Raw genomic sequence first — 27,339 nt, 5'->3', positions numbered from 1 at the left:
ATTCATTTATTCTAATGAATAATTTATTCATTTATTCAAATGAATAATTTGGTGGCATCTTTAAGGTTTTCTATGTATAGTTTCATGTCATCTACAAATAAGGATCACAGAAAATTGAAAGGAGATAGAGATTTTTTTTTTTAATATACCCCTTGCATCTACCCATGCATTGCCTCCTTCATTAAAAATATTCCCAAACAGGGGTGCCTGGGTGGCTCAGTGGGTTAAAGCCTCTGCTTTCGGCGCAGGTCATGATCCCAGGGTCCTGGGATCAAGCCCCACATCGGGATCTCTGCTCAGTGGGGACCCTGCTTCCTCCCTCTCTCTCTGCCTGCCTCTCTGCCAGCTAAATAAATAAAATCTTAAAAAAAAAAAAAATATTCCCAACCAGAATGGTACATTTGTTGAAACTGATGAAGCTACACCGACGCATCATAATCGCCAAAGTCCACAATTTACATTACTGCACACTGTTGGGTGTTCTACGTTCTCTGGGTTTGGTCAAAGTGCATAATGACATGTATTAACCATTATATCATTTAGAATATATCATGTATTTTCATTGCCCTACAAAATCCCTTGTGCTTCAATTATTCATCCCTCCCCTACCTACCACCTTCAAGTCCTGGCAAGTCCTGATCTTTTAACTGTGTCCATAGTTTTGCCTTTTCCAGAAGTCATCTAGTGGAAATCATAGAATATGTAGCCTTTTCAGATTGGCTTCTTTCACTTGGTAATATGCATTTAATGTTTCTCTACATCTTTTCATGACCTGACAGCTTATTTCTTCTTAGTGAATAATATTCACTGCTTGATATGCTACAGTTTATCCATCACCTATTAACTGACATCTTGGTTGCTTACAAGCCTGGGCTATAAAACTGAAATATAAAATTTATGTGTATAAGCTTTATATAAAAGTATGGATAAAACTGCTATAAATATATGCACGCAGGTTTTGTGTGGATCTAAGTTTCAACTCCTTGAGACCCAAAACCATAAAAATCCTAAAACAAAACAGACAGTAATCCCTTGTACCTCAGCCTTAGCGACACTTTTCTAAGTATCTTCCCCCAGGCACATGAAACAAGACTACATCAAAATAAAAAGCTTTTGCACAGCAAAAGAAACCATCAACAAAACAAAAATGCAACCCACTGAATGGGAGAAGATACTTGCAAATGATATAACCGATAAAGGGGTTAATATCCAAAATATATAAAGAATTTCTACAACCTGACACCAAAAAAAACAAACAATCCCGTTAAATAATGGGCAGAGGACCTGAATAGACACTTTTTCAGTGGAAACATATAGACGATTAACAGACACATGAAGACATGCTCAACATCACTCATCATATGGGAAACGTAAGTCAAAACCACAATGAGATATCACCTGACACCTGTCAGAACGATTAGAATCAAAGACAAATAACAATTGCTCAGAATAGAGAGAAAGAGGAATCCTCATGCACCATTGGCAAGAAGGTAAATTTGGGCAGCCCTTGCAGAAAACAGTATGGAGGTTCCTCAAAAAATTAAAAACAAACACTCTGTGACCCAGGAATTCTACCAGTGGTTATCAACCCAAAGAAAATGAGAACAGTAATTTGAAAAAATACATGCACACTTCTGTTCGTAATATTATTTATAGTAGCCAGCAGAAGCAACCCAAGTGTCTATCAGTAGATAAATGGATAAAGAAGTTGTGGTACATATATACAATGGAACATTACTCCACCATTAAAAAATAATAATAATAATGCTGTTTTGCCATTTGTGACATGGAAACCCTAAAGGTATAATGCTAAGTGAAATAAATACCATATGATTTCATTTCTACATGGAATCTAAAAAACAAAAACAAAAAGAGACACACAGAGAATGAAGTGATGGTTACCAGTGGGAGGCGGAAGGGGGTTGGGCAAAATAGTAAAGGGCAGCGGGAGGTACAGGCTTCTGGTTATAGAATGAATAAGTCATGGGGATAAAAAGGTACAGCACAGGGAATACAGTCAAATGATACTGTAGTAGCCTTGTATGGAGACAGAAGGTGGCTACGCTTGCGGTGAGCACAGCACTAGAGAGGTGTCAAATCACTGTGTCCACCTGAAATTAATGCAACCTTACATGTCAACTATACTTCAATTTCTTGTGACCCTAAAACTTTCTAAATAGTTTCTTTTTTTTTTTTTTTGTAAGATTTTATTTATTTGAGAGAGAGAGAGAGAGTGTGTGAACACAAGCAGGGGAATGGCAGGCAGAGGGAGAGAAAGCAGGCTCCCCACTGAGCAGAGAGCCCAACATGGGAGCTTGATCCCAGGGTCCTAGGCAGAAAGCAGATGCTTAAATGACTGAGCCACCCAGTGTCCCTCTACATAGTCTTTAAAAAAATAAAAGTTTAGAAAAAAGCTGTTATCAAAGAGTACATTTTTACTCACTATTTTTATCCCTGTATTTTTCCTAAAACTTAACTTTTTCAACTCAGACACATGACTAAGGTTATGAGTCTAAAAATATATCTGCATTTCTTAAGAAAATTATAAGCTTTCTTTTACCACCAATAGACTAAATACATGTAATTAGTTCCATCTATCCTAGTTTAACTTAGGTACATATTATGAATCTGTATCAATGTATCTAAACAACTTTTCCATTTTTTTTATACATACCTGTATAATGTACAACCTGAAAACGAGGGCACCAAAATACCATGTACCAAATAGCAGAGGACTTCCTTTTATTTGCCTTGAAAGTTTTAACCTCAAATTTCAAAGGATGCTGCCTGATACCTTTACAGTTCCAGAGTTTCCTATAATACATATTCACCTTATATTGCTCTGGCTCACTAAACTGAAATCAAGTGCTTCTCAGATTTGATCTTTCTAAATCATTTAGTTTCTGCCTTTTATTATTTTAGCTATACTTCTCTGATCCTAACCTATAGCAATTTTAGTATCATTAGAATACTAGCTCAAATGGCTTTCCCGGTATCTTTGCCCTTTTATTGGTGATGTCTCACTATATAATGCACTGGACTAGAAAGTGGCAAAATATGGTCACTGGCTAATTCAATCTGTTACTTATTTTGATAAGTATTATTGGAACACACCCATACCTGTTCATTATGTATTGTTTATGGCTGCATTCATCCTAAAACAGTAGAGTTGAATAGTTATGACTAACAACATGAAATTTAAACCTAAAATGTTCATTATCGGGTCCTTTACAGAAAAAATTTGCAACTGTTACATTGGACTGATCTCTCATGATCTTCCTCTATCTATCTAGATATAAGTATTTTAATCAGTTATTTCAGTTGTTTCTATACTATACATATTCTCTGCAATACAGGACATAAATTCTTCCTAATTGTATCCTAGTAAGTAGAGCAATCCAAAGCAATGTCCCTCAGAATAATATCAACTTCTTTTTTCTAGTACTTCCTAACTTTCTAGATTCCAGCATACATAGAAATAAGCTTAAAAGGAATCAATTCATACTCATGTTTACAATAGGAAATCACATCCATCTTGTTTTTCACCACATATTGATAAACTTTACAAGAAGTATTGCGCAACAATAAAACAGCAGTGGGACATCTGGGTAAGAACTAAAGAGCCCAAGCCACGTATCTAAAAATCAAACTACACCTAGTGCTGGATTATGGAAAAAACAGTGGAATGTGCAGAATGGCTTTCTTTCCTACTCTCTTTCTCAGGCCAAATTCCTGACATTCCTCTGCCTTAAGACTCTCAGAATGCAGTCTGATTTCCTAAAAGAAGACAGTCTAGGAGAATAAGATTTAGTACATTACACTATGTTTGCTAGTGGACATAGTCACTATACTCTGAAAAACAACAAAGAGGGGTGTAGGTCTCTTTCACCAGACGAGAGCAGTTAAGTAATAGCAGCCACATCCACAGCATATGGGAAAAGGCCAGGCTATTTACTGCTTACCTCCATCCTTCTCCCTATACTTCACACACAAAGCCTTGAGCTCGAGGAAGTCATTCAATCAATATTTACTTTAAATGTAAATGGTTTAAGTTTTCAAATGCAAGATACACAATGACAGAATGGATGAAAAAAATGAGATCCAACTACAGGCTGTCTGTCAGAGACTCAGTTTAGATCTAAGGGCACAAACAGTTTGAAAGTTAAAGAACAGAAAAAAACATCTCATGCAAATAATAAATATAAGAAAATAGGAATAGCTTTAATAAAAGCAATCAGAAAAGATTATAAGTCAAAATCTGTTACTAGAGACAAAGGACATTATACAATGATAAAAAGGTAATTTTGCTATTAAGATATAAATTAAAACATAGATGCACCAACCATCAGATCAAAAATATACAAATCAAACACTGACAGAACTAAGAAAAGAAACAGACCTACAGTCAGGAGACTTCAATACCCCATTTCAATATCTGATGTAACAAACAGACAGAAGCCCAAAAAGAGGACGAGAACAATGCTATTGACAAAAACAGACCAAAAATAGACCAGAATACACATTTTTCGTAAATGCACACAGAACATTCTCCAGGACAAACCATAAAGAAGGCCACAAACAAGTGTCAAATTTTTTAGAGGTCTGAAATCATTGAAAGCATCTTCTGAAATCATTGAAAGCATCTTTTCTGATCACAATGGCATGAAACCAGAAATCAAAAGGAAAATGTAAAATTCACAAGTATGTGGAAATTAAACAATACACATATTAAACAATAAGTCAAAGAAGCAAGTACAGGAAAATGAGAAAATATCTTGAGACAAGTAAAAATGAAAACACAGAATAATATTTATAGAATATACCAAAAGCCATACTGAGAGAAATGTATGGCTATAAACACTTATATTAAAAAAAAGCTCTCAAATCGACAAACTAACTTTACACCTTAAGAAACTAGAAAAAGAGCAAGCTAAACCAAGAGTCAGCAGAAGTAAGGAAATAAAGAGCAAAGAGAACCAAAACAGACAACTGAAAAATAACAGAGAAGTTCAACAAAACTGGTAAGTGATTCTTCAAAAAGATGAACAGAGTTGAACTTTTAGGTAGACTGAGAAATAAAAGAGAAAAGACAACTAAAATCAGAAATGAAAGCAGGGGCATTACTACCAATTCTACTGAAATAAGAATGATTATAAGATAGCTATGAACAATTTTACACCAAACTGGATAATCAAGATAAAATGGACAATTTTCTAGAAACCTAAACCTACCAAAACTCTAAACTGTGAAAAAACAGAAAACCTGGAAAGACCTATCACTAGTGTGGAGATTGAATCAGTAATCCAAAATCCCCCAATAATGAAATGCCCATGATTAAAGGCTTTCACTAGTGAATTCTAGCAAACATTTGAAAAGAATATAAATTCTTTTTTTTTTTTTTAAGATTTTATTTATTTATTTGAGAGAGAGACAGTGAGAGAGAGCATGAGCGAGGAGAAGGTCAGAGAGAGAAGCAGACTCCCCGCGTAGCTGGGAGCCCCATGCGGGACTCGATCCCGGGACTCCAGGATCATGACCTGAGCCGAAGGCAGTCGTTCAACCAACTGAGCCACCCAGGCGTCCCTGAAAAGAATATAAATTCTTCTCAAATTCTTTAAAACACTGGAAGAGAAAGGAACACTTCCTAACTCATTTTAAGGCCATGATTACTCTGATACCAAAGTCAGACAAAGACACTTCAAGAAAACTATAGACCAATATTCCTTATGACCACTGATCCAAAAATCCTCAACAAAATTCTAGCAAACAAAACTCAACAGTACCTTAAAAGGATTATACACCATGACCTGTAATTTATTCCTAGAATGCAAGGGATGGTTCAACATGTGAAGAGAGATCATTGTAATACACAACATTAATATAATGAAGGAAAAGAAACACACAATCATTTCCTCTGCTGAAAAGTATTTGAAAAAATTCAACACACTTCTATGATAGAAACATCCAACAAATTAGCAACAGAAGCTAACTACATCAACATAATAAAGGTCATATATTAAAAAACCCACAGCAGGGCGCCTGGGTAGCTCAGTGGGTTAAGCCTCTGCCTTCAGCCCAGATCATGATCTCAGGGGAGAGCCTGCCTTCCCCTCTCTCTCTGCCTGCCTCTCTGCCTACTTGTGGTCTCTCTCTCTCTGTCCAATAAAAATAAATAAAATCTTTTAATAAATAAATAAATAAATTAAATTAAATTAAATTAATAACCCACAGCTAACATACTCCATGATGAAAGACCAAAACCTCTTCCTCTATGCTCAGGATAAAGGATGACTGCTTAAATCACTTCTATTCAACATAGCACTGGAAATTCTAGTGAAACTAATTAGGCAAGAAAAAGTTAAAGGCATCCAAATTGTAAAGAAAGTAGTAAAACTGCCTTTGTTCAAAGATAAAGTATCTTATATGTAGAAAACCCTAACAATTCCACACACAGACACACACAAAGAAATAATAATGAATTCAGCAAAGTTATAGAATATTAAAACCAACTCAGAAGAATCCACTCCTATACTGTAACAATAAACAGTCCAAAAGGATATTAAGAAAACAATTCTATTTACAATAGTATCAAAAATAAACTTAATCACAGAAGTAGAAGACATACATTGCAAACCATCAAAATGCTGCTGAAAGCAGTCATAGAAGACACAAAGAAATGGAAAGATATCTCATGTTCGTGGATTGGAAAACTTAATATTAAGATGTCACTACTCAAAGCATTTACAGATTCAATGCAATATATATCAAAATCAAAGTATCTTTTATAAAAACAGAAAATCCACCCAGTAATTCCTATGGATTCTTAGAGGATGCCAAATAGCCAAAACAATCTAGAAAGCAAAGTTGGATAATTCATACGCCTGATTTCAAAACTTACTACACAAAGCTCTAGTCATCAAAACTGTGTGGCTCTGGTATATGGACAGAAATAGAGACCAAGGATATAGAACAGAAAACCCAGAAATAAACCATCACAAGCATGGTCAAATGATTTTCATAACAGTACCAAGACTATTCAATGGAGAAAAGATAGTCTTTTCAATAAATGGTGCTGGGCAAACCAGATATCAACATACACAAGAATAAAGCTGAGGCCATACCTTATACCATATGCAAACAATAACACTAAATCTATCAAAGATCTGAACATGAAAGCTCAAAGTATAAAACTCTTTGTAAAAAGGATACAGGAGAAGTTTTAGGGCATTGAATTTGAAAATAATTTCTTGGCTATAACACCAAAAGCAAAGAAAACAGATAAACTGAACCTAGTATTTAAAACTTCTATGCATCAGAGAACACGATCAAAGAGTGATAAATAAGGCAATCCACAAAATCAGAGGAAATATTTGCAAATGATTTATCTGATAAGGAGTTAACATGCAGAATATAATTAAAAACAGAACAGAAGTCTCCTGCAACTAAAAAAACAACAACAACAACAACAAAAAACAAAGATGGGCAAAGGACTTGAAAAGATATTTCTCCGAAGAAATATGTAAATTGCCAATAAGTACCTGAAAATTACCTAATCAGTAATCATTGGGAAAATACAATTGAAAACTCTAATCAGATACTACTTCATATGTACTGGGGAGGACTGTTTTTAAAAATAAGAAAATAAGAGATGGTAAAGAGGTGGAAAAACTGGAACCCTTGTGCACTGGTGGTGGGAATATAATGGTACAGCTGCTATGGAAAACAGTAGGGCAGTTCCTCAAAAAATTAAAAATAAAATTATCGTAGGATTCAGCAATTCCATTTCTGGATATATAAACAAAAAAATTTAAAGCAAGGACTCGAACAGTTATTTGTATATCGATCTTCACGGCAGCACTATTACAACAGCCAAATTTCATTGGAATAATCCAAATGTCCATTTGATCCATATATATGAAATGAAATATTTTTCAGCCTCAAAAACAAATGAAATTCTGATATATGCTATGACATGGATAAACCTTGAAGGCATTATGCTATGTACAATGACTCAGACACAGAAGGACAAACATTGCATGGTTCCATTTATGAAAGGTACCCAGAGTAGCCAGATTTGTAGAGAAAGAACAATCAATCATGACCTCCATGGGCTGGGAAAGTGGGGCATTATTATTTAATGAGTACAGTTTCAGTTTGAGAAGATGACAAAGTTATGGAGATGATGTGAAAGTACTTAATGTCACCGAATTGTACACTTAAAAATAAAGTTTATGTTACATATATTTTACCCCCCCCATCAAAAAAATCAATGAGATATGGTATTCCCTTAGAAAATCTACAATTACATGAAAGAGACAATACATACTTGGGCATCCTTATATCCATGAAAACCATGGCCTTCGAGAGCTCCACATTAAAGTGCATAGGTACCAAAACATGCTGTGTAGATACATTGAGTTTTCGTGCTTCTCTCCAATTATCACCTAATTATGGAAAACAGTACATGTTTACTTATTAGCACACATGTAATCTGAAACACACATTAAACCTAAAATCACTAATACTTTGTAGTCATATACTGCATGGTATAGAAAAATCTTCCTACATCTACACAATCTTTTTTTTTTTCTTAAAGATTTTTTTTATTTATTTATTTGACAGAGATCACAAGTAGGCAGAGAAGCAGGCAGAGAGAGAGGAGGAAGCAGGGTCCCCGTTGAGTGGAGAGCCCGACGCGTGGCTCCATCCCAGGACCCTGAGATCATGACCTGAGCTGAAGGCAGAGGCTTTCAGGCACTCCCATCTACACAAATCTTAATGCTTCAGGTACACAAAATCAGCAGGTAAATTTGTTTCCCTTTCACTGCTTCAAAGACTGTTTCAACAGGAAAAGGCTTATTAAAAAACCAACAACATAGTTTAACCAAATCTACTGTGCATCCATTTAGTCACTACACCCAGCAGATACATAACCGCCCCCCTTGCCCCCAAAATGGCTCTAAGGCAATAAAGAAAAAGGAAGGTAGAGAAAAGTACAGTTCTTTTATATTAATGAAAGCTACCATTTATTCAAGATTTCTAATAGGCACTGCTCCAGGCAATGTTTAAATTTTCATTTAATTCTCACAATGATGTTTAATCATCTCATTTTAGAAAACTGGGACTCAGAGGAATTTTTAATTTGCTTATGGTCAAAAGGCTATATAAGTTGAAGTTTATATCCAGCTCTGCTAACATGAAATTTGTGTGGTACAATGTATCTTCATATACATTACACTTTGAACCTAATTATTCTGGTAAGAAAAAGTAAAATGAACTATTACAATTTTATAAATTCTAACCGTATCAGGATTAGTGAAATATTTCCTTCTATTCTCAATTTATAGAAAAAAAATATTTAGAAAGGTTTCAGTATTTATCAAGAGAGTTTATGACAATTACAATTACCTAAAGTAACCCCAATGCCAAAAATACGTTACTCTAAAAAAGATATAATTATTTAAGAACAGTTAACACTTACAAAAACAATTCTAAATAATTCCAGTAATTTTCAGCAATAATGGAATACTTTAAATTTTTCTTCACAAAGCATCACAACATCTTAAATATTAAGTACACTTCATGGACTTCAAAAATTAATGACCAAAATGTACTAAATATACCACAATACTGTTATTTATTCCTTGGAAAAAAACATTATGGGATTTCTATAAATACTTTATATTTGCCAACCACTACACTTCTGGGCTTTTTCTACACCAACCAGAATATGCTAAAAATGGAAATCAAGTTTATTATCACAAATTGAACATAAAAATAATAAAAAATGTTCCAGAAATATACAATTTAATACTTTTAATAACCATTACTTTGGATTCTCATTGTTTCTCTTTTTATTAGTTCGCTCAGATAATTAAAATTTGAGCATATATATACAGTTCTCTAAAACATCCATCAATCCAACTGTTGAATTATCTAAATGTTTATTAACACTCCAGGGATTTAGAAACAGGATGACACAGTAGAAAAAGGGCTCAACTAGTCTTGCGTCTCTCTCACGATCTACTTTTAGTGGCTCTTGACAAGTTAATTTCTGGCTCTGCTGACTTCATCTAAAAACTAGATTAACAGCAAAGATGCCATCAAAAGTGAACGGGGTAAAGATAGGCCTATGATACCCTCCTCAATCCTCCTAACATCCTCCTCTGTCTTTGTGCGGCTGTTTATGGCCTGGAGTGTCAGAGGCCCCAGGCTGGAATGCCTCTGGCTGTGAGCGGCCTCTTGTGCTTGTCCTGTATAAAACAAATATTTTAAATATGTGCCAATGTCTTCCAACCTTGTCCAAAGGATTTCTCAATCTCAGCACTATTGGTACTTGGGCCAAATAAGCGTTGTGGAGTGGCTTTCCTCTACAATATATGACATTTAGTAGCATCCCTCACTTCCACTCACTAGATACTAGTAGTGCCCCTACTTCTCACCTGTGACAGTCAAAAGTGTCTCCAGACACTAACAATGTCTCTTGAGCAGTAAAATCAAATACCTGAGATACTGTTCCTAGACACAGTCTACTATTACTTCCTACTCAAAAGTATACAAGTTTCATTTTTTTTAAAAGATTTTATTTATTTATTTGACAGACAGAGACCACAAGTAGGCAGAGAGGCAGAGAGAGAGGGGGAAGCAGGTTCCCTGCTGAGCAGAGAGCCCGATGCGGGGCTCGATCCCAGGACCCTGAGATCATGACCCAAGCCAAAGGCAGAGGCTCAACCCACCGAGCCACCCAAGTGCCCCTCATTTTTTTAAAAAATAAGATTTTACTTATTCATTTGAGAGAGAGCAGGAGAGAGAATGGGGAGGAGGGGGCGAGGGAGAAGCAGCCTCCCTACCGAGCAAGGAGCCCAACACAGGACTCAATCCCAGGACCCTGAGATCATGACCTGAGCCAAAAGCAGACACTTAACCAACTGGGCCATCCAGGCATCCCAAAAATATAAAAGTTTTAACATATGTGGGAGGAAGGTCTTCAGAGAAATTGTCTAAAAACCTAATCATTTCAGAAAGAAAAGAATCAATAAGTAATGCATTATATACTTACCAACTGTGCTGTAAAGCAGCTGTATGCTTGTAAGCTGAACATCAAAGGAATCATAAGCTCTCTGCATGATCTCTTCAAGACTGGCCCCACCTGGTTTCATATCTGGCAATTCCGAACGATTTTTACTTGTCACCTTCAAATTAATTTTAACAGTTTAGATGATGCAAAATACTTCAAAATAAAAACATAAATTTTGTATCTTTAAGACTGTAACACAAAAATTTAATAGAAGATAAAACAGACTCACAAGCTGACATGTAAGGGTAACAGAAATGTCTTTATCCATGACATGTATAACGAGAAGACCAGGGACAAAGTGAATTTTTACATATTAAGTTATATTTCTCAATTATGTAATTAAAAGAGGAAAACCAAGCCAGCCCTGGAGAACAATACATTTGAAACTTTTTTATACCTGATAAGAAGTCTTTTTATTAAAAAACAAAATTAAAAGACAAAAACAGCCTACAAAATGTTTCTTTTTTTTTTTTTTAAAGATTTTATTTATTTGTCAGAGAGAGAGGAGAGCGAGCGAGCACAGGCAGACAGAATGGCAGGCAGAGGCAAGGGAGAAGCAGGCTCCCCGCCAAGCAAGGAGCCCGATGTGGGACTCGATCCCAGGACGCTGGGATCATGACCTGAGCCGAAGGCAGCTGCTTAACCAACTGAGCCACCCAGGCGTCCCCTACAAAATGTTTCTATGTCACAATCACAGATATTTAGATAGTTTTATAAGAAGAAGAATCCAGAATTAAGTATTAGGGTAGCTGAACTATAGTCCCAACTCTGCCATTTAGACAACCTCATGCAAGTTATATTTGCACCATCTCCTCTTTGGTGTACTATACATAACTACTTTTTTCACTTAAACATCCTGGAGATCAATCACTCCACATTATATAAAGATCTTATTCATTCGTGTGTGTGTGTGTGTGTGTGTGTGTGCACGCACCTTAACATTTTCACCTCTATTTTATATAGCCCATATGCAGCAGACTGTCAAAACTGATTATCTCTAAAGGGTAATGAATTTTAGATAAAAGGTTAAACAAATTGCCTAATGTCACAAAGCTAGATAGATACCTTATTCATGACTTTATGCTCCTGCTACCACACCACACTGCCCTTGAAACAATTCTATAACCAAAGTCAAATGTAAATAACTGTATAAATTTTATTATAAACATAAATCCAGCAAGCTTCTATGTAATTACCAAGTGAAGAATAAAAACAAAGAATAAAGGATAATGTCAATATCAAGGAAAGGCACATATTTGTTAGGTAGCTAGAAAAGCTTTCCAATATTACCTATCTTTCTTGGATCTTTAAATCTTACAGCTATTTAATATACATTTAATGATCTAGAGCAGTGCGGTCCCACAGAACTTTCTATGAGGATGGCATTGTTCTCTATCCAAGCTGAAATAACAGCCCCAGGCACTTAATACCATTAAATTCTTGTATGTGGCTAATGTGACTAAAGAACTAATTTTTTATGTTATTTAAATTTAATCAGTGTAAACAACTACATGCAAAGCCAGTGAGTACAGAACAGTGCAGATCCAGAAACAAAGAAAAAAATTATTCTCTACTTAAAACTGAGGAAGAGAAAGTGTACATAATTGGATGGAAAAGGAAATGACTTAGGTAAATGCAATTAGACTGTTCCTCAAGCTAGGATTATTTAAAGGAAATATTAAAATGTCCAATAAATAAATAAATAAATAAAATGTCAATATATACAGTTATATACACAAAAAATTCAGAAGGACAAAGATTTGATTATTTCCAGAATCCCCTCCCATTTGATGTATTTTCATTAGTCAAATAGTAAATTTACATTGAAAAGGAAATAATCTCTTCAAACATTACTCTCAAATTCTATAAATATAATTCCTAGTTTCAACCCGAACCTACAGAATTCAAAATGACCATTTTGGTATCAGAAATATAGGAAAACTAATGAAACTTCACATTATTTACTAGAAGGAAAGAGACTTATCAATCCTATAATCTATCATAAAGCTAATAATCATAATAGTAAATCAAGCTGTTTAAAAAACAAAATACATTTTAAACAGGGAAACATCTTAAATATTATAATATAGGGCAAATGTTAGCATATACCTTTAGATGACCAAGATCCAAAAGAAGAAGATTTGATGTAGGGCTAAAAATTCCATCTTGTGGGATAATAACATATGAAGCCTTCAAATTAATTTTGAGATCAAGAACTTTCTGTGTTTCAATAATATACAGTAGACCTGCAGAAAATTTAAATTGAAAATGTGAAGTATTAATTTTAAAAATACCTTAAGCAATGTATCTTCAACATAATGTAATTTGTTAATCAATGTGTGTATACACTCCTAATTAAATATAACTGGGTACAAAATTGTAATGATTCCTCAAAGCAATGTTTCTGACCCACAAATTCAATTTGGGTAAAACCAGGGACATATATATCTAAAAAATTATGTTTCCTGAAACATTCAGTAAGCTTGGAACTTAAGTACAGAACTGACTCACAGCATAGTTGTTCATTTTCTTTCCCCCAAATTATCTGTATTCAAACACAGACAACACCGCTTTACTCAAGTCTGTTTGCTGAGTGAGTCAGGTACAACAGTCCCAAGAAGCTGCCAGAAAGGATAATCTGGCATTCAATATTCTTGGTCTCACACTGTTAAGCATTTCTCTACCCTAATTTCCATCTCCACTGTAAGACTTCCTCAACCAAAATAATCTGTGCCATGTGTTCCTGACTCTACAAATCCAAGTCCTATACTCCCTGGAAATCTCACCTTAGGCCTTACTTTCAATGAGAGCTTTCTGGATGCCAGGTCACAGTGATCTGTCTAGTTTGTTTCTTAACAGAAGAGGAGGACATTGAATATTTGGTTTTGGATAGAAGTCTACTGTGTCTCTCCTCTACTTCCCACTACACTTAGAACAAAATCTGAATTGTTTAAAAGGACTTTCAAAGTTTTGTTTTACTGACACTGTGCCTGCCTTTTTAACATCATTCCACTACCCCTCACGTACTACATTAGGACCAACGTAGCCTTCTGGAGCTGCCAAAATCACCCAATTCTGTCCCAGGCTGCGACCCTCACATTTTAACACTGCTATGAAGGTTCTTCCTTATACTCTTCAGCTGGGTGGGTCCTACACACACACACACACGCATACACATATCTGGTCTTAATGTTACTTTTTCAAAGAGCTATTCTCTGACCCTATCATCAAAACTATATGGAGATATTCTCATTTCCTTCACAGCATCTGGGCCTATTAGAATTTGTTTCCTCCATAAGCTCTAAACTTACCCGTGTGCCTGCTCCGTGAAAGTGGATCTGAGCATTTTTTATACTTTTCTGTTGCAAATTAGTACTAAAGGAGATAGGAAACCCTTGGTGAGACACTGCAGGAAGACAAAGTGTTGCTTCCTGGTGTCAGTGTGCTCACTCAGCCAATATCCTACAATAATGTGACTTTCTCCAAAACCAGGCACATGCTGTGCACAAATACCAACAGCATCCAACAGCCATCCTTTCCCTAAAAACCCCCTTCACTCAGTGTCACAGCAGAACGCATTCAGTGAGACACTGTCCCAGGAACAGCTTCCCCATCACATCAGAGGGTAAGTCCAAGTAAGTTTCAGAGAGCAAGTTTCCAGCCACTTTCCCCAACATGGCATGAAATTCATTCCTTGGCGAAGACAAGGATATCCTGCCAGGGAATGCAAGGTCAGTGTGATGGCAGTGGGTACTTCTTACAACTACTCTTCCTATGTTCTTTAAAATAATATTTTTTAAGTGAATTTTAAATTTTTTAAGTAGATGACACTTAGTTTTATGTCTGTCCTATCTCATCACATCCATCAAAAGGCAAAAACTACATCTGTTTTTATCACTACTTTGTTCTCCAAAACTTATTTAGCACAGCATAAATATAGATTTGGTTCATGATAAATATTTGACTGAGTAAATAAATGAGACCACTGAAAGAAATAAATGACTACGATCCTATCAAAGAGCCTTATTTTTCAAATGAAGGGTTTTCATAAATGACCACATTTGTCAAAACAACCATATTTGACAACGGTAACTAATTACATGGTTATGTTCTAGAAGCTGATCCTCCTACTTGACAAAAAGGAAAAGATCTGAAAACCTTCACTCCTAAGAATGAAGAAAATAATACAAGAAAGATATCAGGTTCTAGAGGAAGAGGATAATAAATAGAGGCTAATATTGAAAGAAAAGTAAAAGATTGAGAGAATGAATAGAGAAAAGAACCAAAAAAGATAAACTATGTGACAGATGAATCTCTTCCCAAATTGGTAAATTTTAGCTTTCTGGAAAAATATTAAAACATATTATTCAGTCTCCATGAGGCAGCAAACTGGGGGTGGAATCCTAGATGGGACAGTGTGGTGTCAGGATCCTTGGGGGTCACAGGAAGACTGGGGGTGCCTGAGTGCAGCAGAGTTCCTAGACATCAGAACAGGGAAGCTGGCTACTACATGTGATGCCAGGAGAGGGCTCTAAGCTCAGGGTTGCCATAAACTGCGACCATGGCACGGTCAGGTGACTGCTCTCCAGAAGGGGCCCAGTAAGTGGCAGAACCAGGGAGACCCTTCTTTCTCCCCAAGGGGAGCAGTACGGGAGAGCACTGCAGGAGTATGCAGGGTTTGGAGACTCAACACGGGGTGGTGTACCTGTGACAGAAATGCTCAGCCACAGGCTGGGTGAGGATGGAGCAGCCAGAGGCCAGGGAAACAGGAGCGACGGACTGCTCTTCTCTGAGGGGTCAGTGAGGAATGGGGCCCTGAGCTCTCGGCTCCAGGCCGGAGACTGGCAGGCTGCTGTTTTCACGTTTTCATTCTCATCCTCTAAAGCTGCACAGAAAGCCTTCAGGAAACAAAAGCCACAGAGAGCAAACGGGAGCACATTACTTAACCTGGCTCCCTGGCAAGGGCGGTACAATACCACCTGGGGCAAATATACTGCAGAATCAAACCAACAGGCCCATGTTCCAGAAGATCAGCAAGAACATCCAGCCAAAACCAAATTTGCCAATCAAAGAGAACTGCAAAACTCCAGCACTAGAATACAGCACACAGAACTCATGGGTTTTTTTCCCCATGATTCTTTAATCTTCCAATCTTAATTTTTTTAACTTTTTTCTCATTCCTCTTATAACCAATTCCTTTTTAAAAACTTTCTATAAGGATGCCTGGGTGGCTCACACAGTTGAGGGTCTTCAGCTCAAGTCATGATGCCAGGGTCCTGGGATGGAGTCCCACATGGTACTCCTTGCTTGACGGGGAACCTGATTTCCCCTCTGCCTGTCATTTCCCCTGCTTGTGCAATATTCTTCCTCTCTCTCTGACAAATAAATAAATCTTTTTAAAAAAATCTGTCATTTTTAGTTACATTTTATCCCTTCTTTGTATTTAATTTTGTGTATATATGTTTTTCTTTCGTACAATCTAGGGATGCAGTAACTTCTCTAACAGAGCAAAATACACCCAAAATCTAGTGTATAGCCCTGTTCTATTCACCTGTCTGATCATATTTGTTTTTCTCCCTTTTTTTTATTTTGTTATTTTTTCATTTTGTTAAAATTCTTTTTTGCTTTTCATCTTTATAGTTACATTCTCTCCTTTCAAAATATTTAATTTTGTTTATATATATATATATATATATGTGTGTGTGTGTGTGTGTGTGTGTGTTTTTCTTTCAATTTTGAGATGTAGTCCCTTATAACAAACTAACCAAGATACACTCAAGATACAGCGTATTGCTCTGTTCTAGTCACCTGTTTATATCCCTTTTTTTTCCCTCTTGTTTTTTTCCTCTTGTTTTTTCTTGACTTTTTTCATTGTCACAGAGTCTATCCTTTTATTGTATTCAATTTTAATCTTGTACATGTATAAGTTTTTCTTCTTTACAATTTTGGGATCTAGTTTTCTAACTAGTTTTCTAACCAGCTTTCTAACAAACAGATCAAAATACACACAGAATCCAGTGTATTGATCTATTCTGTTCACCTGTCTGATTATATTCTTTTTCTTTTTTTTTTCTTTTTTGGTTTCAGCTCTCTTCTGATTTGGTTAGTATATATTTCTCTGGGATCATTATTGCCATTTGAGTATTTTGTTCTATCGTTCATCTATTCCTCTCTGGACAGAATGACAAGATGGGAAGATGGGAAAAGCTCACTTCAAGAAAGAGAATTAAAGACAGTACTTACTGCTAGGGTTCTAATCAGTATGGACATGAGTAATGTCCAAACTAGAGTTGAGAATAACAATTATACAAATACTAGCTAGGCCTAAAAAAAGCATAGAAGACACCTGAGAATCCCTTTCTGGAGAAATAGAAAAACTAAAATCTAATTAAGTTGAAATAAAAAAAAAAACCATTAATGAGATGCAATAAAAAATGGAAGTTCTAAATGCTAGGATAAATGAGTCAGAAGAGAGTGATATAGTGATATATCACTATTCTATAGTGATATAGAAGACCAAATGATGGGGAATAAAGAAGCTGAGAAAAAGAGAGACAAACAATTACTGGATAACCAAGGGAAAATTCGAGAGATAAGTGATACCATAAAGTGAAACAATATTAGAAAAACTGGCATCCCAGAAGAGGAAAGAGCAAGAGGGTCAGCAGGTATATTAGAGCAAATTATAGTACAGAACTCCCCTAATCTGGAGAAAAAAACAGGCATCCCAGTCCTGAGGCCGAGAGACTCCCCCTCTAAAAATAAAAAATAAAAAAAAAATAATAACGAAACTTAAAAATCTCAGAGACAAAGAGAAAATCGCAAAAGCAGCTCCAGAAAAGAGATCCATAACCTACAAGGTTAGAAACATTACACTGGCAAGAGACCTATCCACAGAGACCTGGGAGGCCAGAAAGGACTGGCATGATATATTCAGGGTTTTAATGAGAAAAATATGCAGCCAAGAATACTTTATCCAGCGAGCATGTCATTCAAGATAGAAGTGATAGAAAAGCTTCTAGGACAAACAGAAACAAAAAGAACTTGTGATCACCAAACCAACCCCACAAGAAATATTTTTTAAAACGGATCCTTTCAGCAAAGAGAGAGCCCAAAGTAACATAGACCAGAAAAGAACACAGACAATATGCAGAAATAGTTCCTTTACAGGTAATACAGTGGCACTAAATTCATATCTTCCAATAGTTACCCTGAATGTAAATGGGCTAAATGCCCCAATCCAAAGACACAGGATATCAGATTGGATAAAAAGCAAAACCCGTCAATATGCTGTCTGGAAGAGACTCGTTTTGGACTCAAAGACACCTTAGATTTAAAGTGAGGGGATGGAAAGCAATTTATCATGCTAATGGACATCAAAATAAAGCTGGGGTGGCAATCCTTATACCAAATAAATTAGATTTTAAACCAAAGACTGCAGAAAGAGATGAAGAAGAAACTATATCATAATTAAAGGATCTATCCAAGAAGATCTAATAATTATAAATGTTTATACCCCTAATGTGGGAGCAGCCAATTATACAAGCCAATTAATAACAAAATTAAAGAAACACATTGAGAATAATACAATTTTAATAGGGGACATTAACACTCCACTCACTGGAGCCTGCTTAAGATTCCTTCTCTTCCTCTCCCTCTACTCTTCCCCTACCCACCTCGAGCACATGCATGCACTCTCTCTTCCTCTAAAACAAAAACAAAAACAAAAAACTGTAATGTGGAGAATTGGCTAATCATGTTGTATACCTACCACTAAGATTGTAAGTCAACTATACTTGAATAAAAATCTTAAAAAGTAAAACAAAGAAATAACAATAGCATGTAAGTGCTGAGGATGGTAAACGGGAGTTCAACTGTTCAAATCCTCGTAATGACTGAGAGAGGGTAAAAAATTTTTATTAAATTTCTATCTTGAGAAAAATATGTCCTAATTACTAGAGTAAAAAAAAGAGAATGTTTCAAATGATATAGTGAGGGGGTGAAGGGAAACAAAGTAATGCTAAAAAAAGGCAAAAAAAAGAAAAAAGTATGTAAATACAGACTGAGAAATATCCCACTGCATGTTGTTGTTATGACACATCTAAAAGTAAAGATACAGGGTAAAAGAACAAAAAAATAGGCAAATTCAAACCAAGAAAAAACTAGAACATCCATACTAATATCAGAAAAAAGAAATCAAAATATTATAATTGGAAAAAATTAAAACATTATAAAAAATACACACAGTCAACTTCATATAAAGGAAAGATTTGGTTTATTAAAGAAAAATTTTGTATTATGCATGTACCTATTGACAGCAAATTTATAAAGAAAAATATGACAAATCTTAAAGAAATAGACAAATGCATATTCACAGTGACAATATTTTTCATTTGTTTCTCTGAAGAACTACTGGAACATGGTGACAGAAGACAGGAAAAAATTCCAATAAGGATACAGAAGACTTGAAGTACATGATAAATATGACCTAAAAATATGTATAGGTATGAAAAATATAGGCGTTTCAAACATATGTGAAACAGTTTTTTAACTTACCATATACCGAGCCAGAAAGCAAGTATCAAGAAATTGCAAGGCATTAAAATCATACAGATCAACTTTATATAATCTTATATATTTTAAATATACGTATATTTAAAATATATCTTAAAATGGAATCTATAATTTAAAATCTTCCACAAAGAAATCTCCAAGTTCATATGCTTTTCCTATTCAATTAGGTAAAACACTGGAAGAAAAAATAACACCCAATCTCATAAAAACTCTTCAAAAGAATAAAAAAGGATGGAATTTTATTTTCTGAGGCCAATGTATTAAAATCTAGATTTCATTACATGGAAGAAAAATGAGAGGTTCATTCTCTCATGAACAGAATTCCAAAAATCCTAACATAATATGCAATTAATTTCAATGTGACAGTAAGTTTGTCCATTCTGAGTATAAGAAAGGATTATTGTTATACCTGAATTTTTAATGTAACAGTACCAGTTAGTTTCAACTAAACTATATCTAGTCTAGAAGCATAAATTTAAAGTATACCTTACTAAAATCAGTTTAATATGACTAAAAGTTTAGTATAGAGGGCGCCTGGGTGGCTCAGTGGGTTAAAGCCTCTGCCTTGGGCTCAGGTCATGATTCCAGGGTCCTGGGATTCCAGCACCGCATCAGGCTCTCTGCTCAGCAGGGAGCCTGCTTCCCCCACTTTCTCTCTGCCTGCCTCTCTGCCTACTTGTGATCTCTGTCTATCAAATAAATAAATAAAATATTTTAAAAAATAAGATGAAATAAAATAAAAAGTTTAGTATAGGATACAATTCTTAATATACCAACCTTAATACTAGCATTTACCTGTTGCTGTCTTGTCACGAAATTCTTCAAGTTTTGTCAAAGTCGCTGATGTGAGCTGTGCTAGATTTACCTCTTTTGGAGGTCTGAAGAAGTCCACTATACTATTTACTGTTCTCTGTTAAAATAAGTACCATTAACATTAGGCACAAAGTCAAAGCAAACAGAAATATATTAAAACTTAGTGATTAAAAAAATGCTTACTGCATCATATATCATTTCTAAAGGTTCAGCTTCTATGATACACCTCTGAGCAACAGTTTCATCTAAAGGATTTATCTCAAATATAATTTGGAAGAGTGATGCAGCATCATCCAATGAAGACAGGAGGCGGGGTTTTGTCGAATTATCTGGTAAGCCAGTAACATGAAATGAATCAATTTTGGTTTCAAATCTACATGGAAAAAGATAGCACAAAAATTAGCTATCAATCCAATTTTACATTTTACAGTATTTTTAAAACATAAAATACAGTAAAACTTAATGAAAACAATTTCAGTTTTCATTTCATCCTATTTCATTCCACTCACATCAAAGAAAACATAGAACTATTTGATCTGAATTGACACAGATTAATTCACAAACAACCCTATTCACATGCTGATCTCTAAATTTAAAAAAACCATGAAGGGAGTCAGATTCCCAGAGCAGAAGCTCACAAAAGAAAACTATCATGTACACCAGTGCCAAGGTTGGAAAATTTAAACTGTTTCATTCTCATGAACTGCTGGAGATTCAAAGTGGACAACTCTAGGGGGACCCAATCATAGGAGCCCCCTCAACAATATTTTGAAATATACATCCAGGAACTGGACCAGGTTCCCACAAAAAATATTGGAGAAAAAACCATCATGCTTCAGGCAAGAAAAGGGGAAAAGGAGCCCTTTAAAAAATATGACACAGCACTATGTTCTTCTTTAAAAAAACATGCTCTTTGGAGAAACTAGTTAACTAGACCTTAACCTAATTAAGTATTATCAAAGTCAAAATATCTACAGAAGGGAAATACCCAACTTCAGTCAGGTCTACTATTCCATATGGAAGAAGGGAAATACCCAATTTCCCCAACTCCAGCCATTCTGTCCCACTAAGGCAGGGAGAAGGGGAGTACTGAGAAACTTCTTCAGTTCACAGACCAGAAGCAAGGGATCATTAAAAAACTGAGAGCAAATCACAGTACCAGAGAACACTTCCTTTTCCCACACATCCTACAAGCAAATCATTAAAGGCTTATTTGTAATAGTTCTTTTCATCCAGTACTTCACATCTGGCTATAAAGAAAAAAAATAGCTTAGCATCCCAAAAGGCAAACAACCCAACTTAAAGTGATAAAATTATTTAAAATAACAATTAACATGCTAAGGTGTATAACGGACTAAGTAAACAACATGCAAGAACAGATGAACAGCGCAGAGAGATGGAAATCCTAAGAAAAAAACAAAAATAAACATTAAAGATCAAAAACACTGTAACCAGAATGCATTTAATGCGTTTATTAGGATATAGACACAGTTGAGGAATTAATCCCTGAGCTGCAGAATATATCAGTAGAGTCATAAAAACAGATACAGCAGAGAACAAAGACTACAGAACAGAATAACCAAGTAAGTGCTGTGGGACAGCTGCAAAAGATGTACCATATGCGTAACAGGAATACCAGAAGAAAGAGAAAAGTGCAGAAGATTTTCAACAAGAAGGACTGTCAATTTCCCCAAAATAATGTCAGGCACTAAGCCATGGATCCACAAAGGTCAGAGCACATTAAGCAGAATAAATGCAAACAAATAATCAAAAAACTACACCAAGGCATATTTTTAAACTACAAAAAATATAAAGAAATATAAAATATATATATAAAATATAAAGAAAAAGTCTTGAAAGAAATTAAAGGAAAAAAACCACCCTACATATAGAGAAGCACAGCTAAGGATTACAGCTACCTTCTCAGAAGCCAGGGAAGCAAAAAGAGTGTAGTGAAAATTTTAAAGGGGGGGGGGAGAAACCACCAACCTAGAATTCTGTACCCTAAGAAATTTCCCTTCACAAGTTAAAACAAAGACTTTCTAAGACAAACAAAAAAATAGGGGAAATTATCGTAAATAGACCTGTCTTTTGAGAAATATTAAAAGAAGTTAGAGAGAAAGACCGTAAGGTAGAAATTCAGATCTACATAAAGGAAGAGAGATGAAGAGGAAAAAAGTAAAGGTAAAATAAAAACTTTTATTTTACTTATTAATCAAATTAATATATTCAAAATAATAGTAACAACGTGTATGGTTATATATGCTTACATGTATGTCTTATGTATATTTTATACTTACATATGTTCACATATAAGTGAAATGAATAGGAGCAACAATACAAAGAACTAGAAAACAGATTAAGGATTTTTTTTTTATTATTATCAAGTACTCCCACTACTCATGAAATGCTACACTGTTATTTGAAAGGAGACTTGAAAAAAAAAAAAGCTATAACTGATATGTTAAGAAAGGAGAGAAAACAAAACCATATGAGACACCAATTAAACTGGGGAGCCAGGGTCGCTCAGTTAAGTGTGTGACTCTTGATAACAGCTCAGATCTTGATCTCAGGGTTGAGTTCAAGCCCCATGCTGGACACCATGCTGGATGTGGAGCCTACTTTAGGGAAAAAAAAAGGTACTCAAACCACAAAAGGCAAGAAAGACCAAAAAAAAAACAAAGAAAAAGAGCAACAAATAATAAAAAGCAAAGATTATGGTAGATGTTAAGGGAATGAAAAGACAAATCAGAGTCTATGAAAAATATTTACAAAAGGCACATCTGATAAAAGACTGTTATCCAAAATATACAAAGAACTCTTAAAATTCAGTAAGAAGAAAACAAACAGTTAAAAAAAAAATGGACCAAAACCTTAATAGACACTTCATCAAAGACGAACTATACACAGCAAATAAGCAGATGAAAAAATGTTCTACATCATAGGTTGTCAAAGAAATGCAAATCAGTCGCACCTGGGTGGCTCCGTCAGTTAAGCATCTGCCTTCATCTTGGGTCATGATCCTGCAGTCCCAGGATCGAGCCCAGCACTGGGCTCCCTGCTCAGCAGGGAGTCTACTTCTCCCTCTGACCCCCACCCTGCTCTTGTGCTCTCTCTCACATTTTCTCTCTCTCAAAAAATAAAATCTTTTAAAAAATGCAAATTAAAACAATAAAGATTCCACTACACATCTATCAGGTGTGGCCAAAATTTAAAATACTGACAACGCCAAATAAAAGCAAGGATGTAGAGCATCAGGAACTCTCCTACGTTGTTGGTGGGAATGCAAAATGGTACAGTCTCTTTGGAAAAGAGTTCTGCAGTTTCTTATAAGACTAAACAAACTCTTACCATATTATCTAGCGGTCATGCTCCTTGGTAATTACTCAAAGAAGCTGAAAACTTATGTCAATACAAAAACCAAATACAATACAAACATACAAATGTTTATAGCAGCTTTGTTCATACCTACAAAAACTCAGAAACCACCAAGACGGCTTCAGTAGGTGAATGGATAAACTGTGTTACAGCCAAATAATGGCATGTCATTAAGCACTAAAAAACAAACACTACTGAACCATGAAAAGACATAAAGGAAGTTTAAATGCATATTACTAAGTGAAAGAAGTCACTCTAAGAAAGAAAGAAGTCACTCTAAGAAAGATACATAGTGTAGGATTCTAACTGCATGCATGACATTCTCGAAAACGGCAACAAGTATGGACGCAGTAAAAAGATCAGAGGTCAGGGGTGAGGATGATGAACTGGCAGAAAAGAGGATTTTTTTTTTAAAGATTTTATTTATTTATTTGACAGACAGAGATCACAAGGAGGCAGAGAGGCAGGCAGAGAGAGAGGAGGAAGCAGGCTCCCCGATGAGCAGAGAGCCTGATGTGGGGCTTGGTCCCAGGATCCTGGGATCATGACCTGAGCCGAAGGCAGAGGCTTTAACCCCCTGAGCCACCCAGGAGCCCCAGAAAAGAGGATTTTTAAAGCGATGAAGATACTCTATGATACCATAATAATGGACAGCCAATTATATGTTTGTCCAAACCCATAGGAAAACACACCACAAAGTGTGAATGGCAATATAATATATGAACTCTAGGTGAATATGATGTGTCAACAAATGCAGGTTCGTTGTTGGTAAAAAAATGTACCACTCTAGCTAGCACTTGATGTTGAAAATGGAGGCTATGCATGTGCAGGGGGTATAGAGGTAACTTCTGGACATTTCTCCCAATTTTATTATAAGCCTAAAACTGCTCTAAGAAATAAAGTCTTAAAAAAAAAAAAAAAAAAGGTAATGGAGGAGTATTATCATGGAAAATTGCCAAGCAAGGTGCTTTAAGAATTACTCTCTCCACTGTGACAACCATTAAGCTAGCAAAAATAGCCAGAGTCAACATCTCTGCAAGCCTGGAATTTAATCAATGAAAAACTTATACCAACCGAGGAAGTGCTTAATGAAAACCACTACATTTCAGAAAGAAAGCACTTAGGCATTTAACTTTCTGTCATCCCCTATTTCTGAGCACAGCAGTGACTATGGTAAGTGAGCCACATCCTTGTGTGGCCAGATGGAGCCAGGAGACTAATACAGCTGTTATGTCTGAATGTGTGTGTCTCACTCAAAATTCATTTGTTGGAATGATAATGTCCATTGTGATGATATCTGGGGCCTTAGGTCATGAGGGCCATGGGATTAGAGGTCTTATAAAAGAGACCCTACAGAGAGCCCTAGCCCCTTCCATCTCATGAGGACACTGCAAGAAACTTGCAGCAGGAAATTTCAAAGAGGGCTTTTAGCAGAACCTGGCAGTGCTTGCACCCTGATGTTAAACCACCGGCTTTCAGAACTGGGAGAATTAAATTTCAGTTATTTATATCAGTCTGTGATATGTTTTTATTGCAGCCCAAATGAAGTAACACAGGAGTTTTGTTCTTAAACTAATGTGGTCAAGTGTTTTCACCTGCTTACAGTTCCCTAAGGAATCAGTGCAGAGAGTGACCTCTATTTTGTTCTCTGGTCATGCAGGCAGAGGTAACATCTGTCCAAAAAATCAAAGAAATGGACTAATGATATCTATCTGGAGAAGGGAAAGTGGACGGGGAAAATACCAGCCAGATCTCAATGCCCAGGAATGAGGAGGAAAAAGGCTCAGAAAGGCCACATGTAAATCATGGAAGCCAGAGTGCAACAAATGTGCTGAGAACCCAATGTACACTCAGAAAAGACCTGACCAGAGCCTGGACATGCACCTCTAATGGATCTGGAAACTACCTGCAAGCAGGAGGTGAATGCCAAGCCAGAGATGTAGGAAACCTGGCAGAGTTCTGAAGTGCCACAGCTCAAAGCCAAGTACAAAGACTAGAGAGTACTTCTCTGTTTTGGTTTCAGGAATTTAAGGAAATGTCAGTTCACTCTGTGATCACTGAAATAATGGAACAGATACCTCAATAATCACAAATGATGGAGAACAGAGTCTTCTCAAAAATAGTTTAGAAAACTCACTGGACTCATTTGCTAGGGCTGCTTAAAATTATTACAAACAGAGGGTCTTAAAACAAGAACTTATTCTCTCACAAATACAGAGGTCAGAGGTCTGAAATCTGTTGGTTCCTTCTGGAGGCTCAGAGGGATAATATGTTCCATGATTTTCTACAAGAATGGGGTCGTTGTCAGGAATCCTTGGTATAAGTTGGCCTAAACATATATCATGCTTATCACTATCACCTCACCGGCATTCTTCTCTTGTGTGTCTGTCTTCAAATCTTCTCCAGGCTTCCTGTTTCTGCTGAATCTGTGTTAAAATTTCCCTCTTCTTATGAGAACACGAGTCATTGAGTTAGGGCCCATTCTACAATCTATGGTAGACTAGGCTCTAATCCACTGTAAATTCTTCTTTACTCATCAACTTCATTATAGCTAGAAACATGCTATTTCAAAATAAGCTTATAGTCACAAGTACTAAGGGTATGAACTTCACATAGCTTTTCGGAGGAAATAATCTACCCACTACCCACTGAAGTCAGTAAACAAATGGAGGACCAGAGCCCTCATCAATAAACAACAACAAACCCAGGTGAGAGAGAAGAATCTAATTTCCATACTTAACATATTATACAGTTCAAAATGCCAATTTTGAAATAAATAAATTACAAACCATACACAGGAAGAATGTACTAATGATAAACAAGCTGTCTTAAATGTACTTTAAAAGCTAAAGGAAATCATAAAGTAGTGAAGAAAACCAGGTGAAAGTGGTAGAAACAGAGATATAAATGAGATATACGATATAAAATATGACCAAATAGAAAGTTTGTAGACAGAAGTACAACAGTTAAAAGGGAGAAAAATCAGAATAGGTCAACAGCAGATTTGAGAAGCCAAAAGAATCAGCAAAATTGAATACATGCAAGTGAAATTACTAAGTCTGAGGAACTGAATGAAAAAGGAATGAAGAAGGGTGCCTGGGTGGCTCACTCAGTTAAGCCTCTGACTCTTGCTTTTGACTTGGGTCAAGATATTGGGGTCCTGAGATCAAGCCCTATACTGGGCTACATACTGAGCATGGAGCCTGCTTTGGAATCTCTCTTTCCCTCTCCCTGCTGCTCTGTCAAAAAAAGCAAAAACAAAAACAAAAAAATAAAAACAGAAAGAGAAAAAAAGGAAGGAGGAAAGAAAGAAAAAGGGGGGAAAGAAGGAAAAAAAAAAGAGAGAGAGAGAGAAGAACAAAGATCAACTAAACAGAGCCTAATGTGGGAGACCATCGGCAGACCTACACATGTATTCTGGGAGTCTCAGAAGAGAAAAAGGGACAAAAAGAATATCTGAAGAAATACTGGCCCCAAATTTGTCAAATTTGATATGA

The 27,339-nt window shown here is 35.8% G+C and overlaps 1 protein-coding gene across 3 annotated transcripts in view; it reads right to left on the bottom strand.

Moving 5' to 3' along the window:
• VPS13A (vacuolar protein sorting 13 homolog A) overlaps window positions 1-27,339 on the bottom strand; it is a 236,782-nt gene that overhangs the window by 154,800 nt on the left and 54,643 nt on the right. For all 3 annotated transcript variants that reach the window (XM_047699156.1, XM_047699157.1, XM_047699155.1), the window contains exons 18-22: window positions 20,648-20,837; window positions 20,447-20,561; window positions 13,187-13,323; window positions 11,060-11,192; window positions 8,327-8,444 (exon numbers count right to left, since the gene is read on the bottom strand). In XM_047699156.1, the coding sequence (XP_047555112.1) occupies window positions 8,327-8,444; window positions 11,060-11,192; window positions 13,187-13,323; window positions 20,447-20,561; window positions 20,648-20,837 (693 nt within the window). The remainder of the gene's footprint in view (window positions 1-8,326; window positions 8,445-11,059; window positions 11,193-13,186; window positions 13,324-20,446; window positions 20,562-20,647; window positions 20,838-27,339) is intronic.

The sequence above is a fragment of the Lutra lutra genome, chromosome 13 (assembly GCF_902655055.1).
Source record: "Lutra lutra chromosome 13, mLutLut1.2, whole genome shotgun sequence".
NCBI classification, from domain to species: Eukaryota; Metazoa; Chordata; class Mammalia; order Carnivora; family Mustelidae; genus Lutra; species Lutra lutra.
The sequence above is the reverse complement of the archived record's forward strand: the minus strand, read 5'-3'. Positions and strand labels throughout refer to the sequence as shown.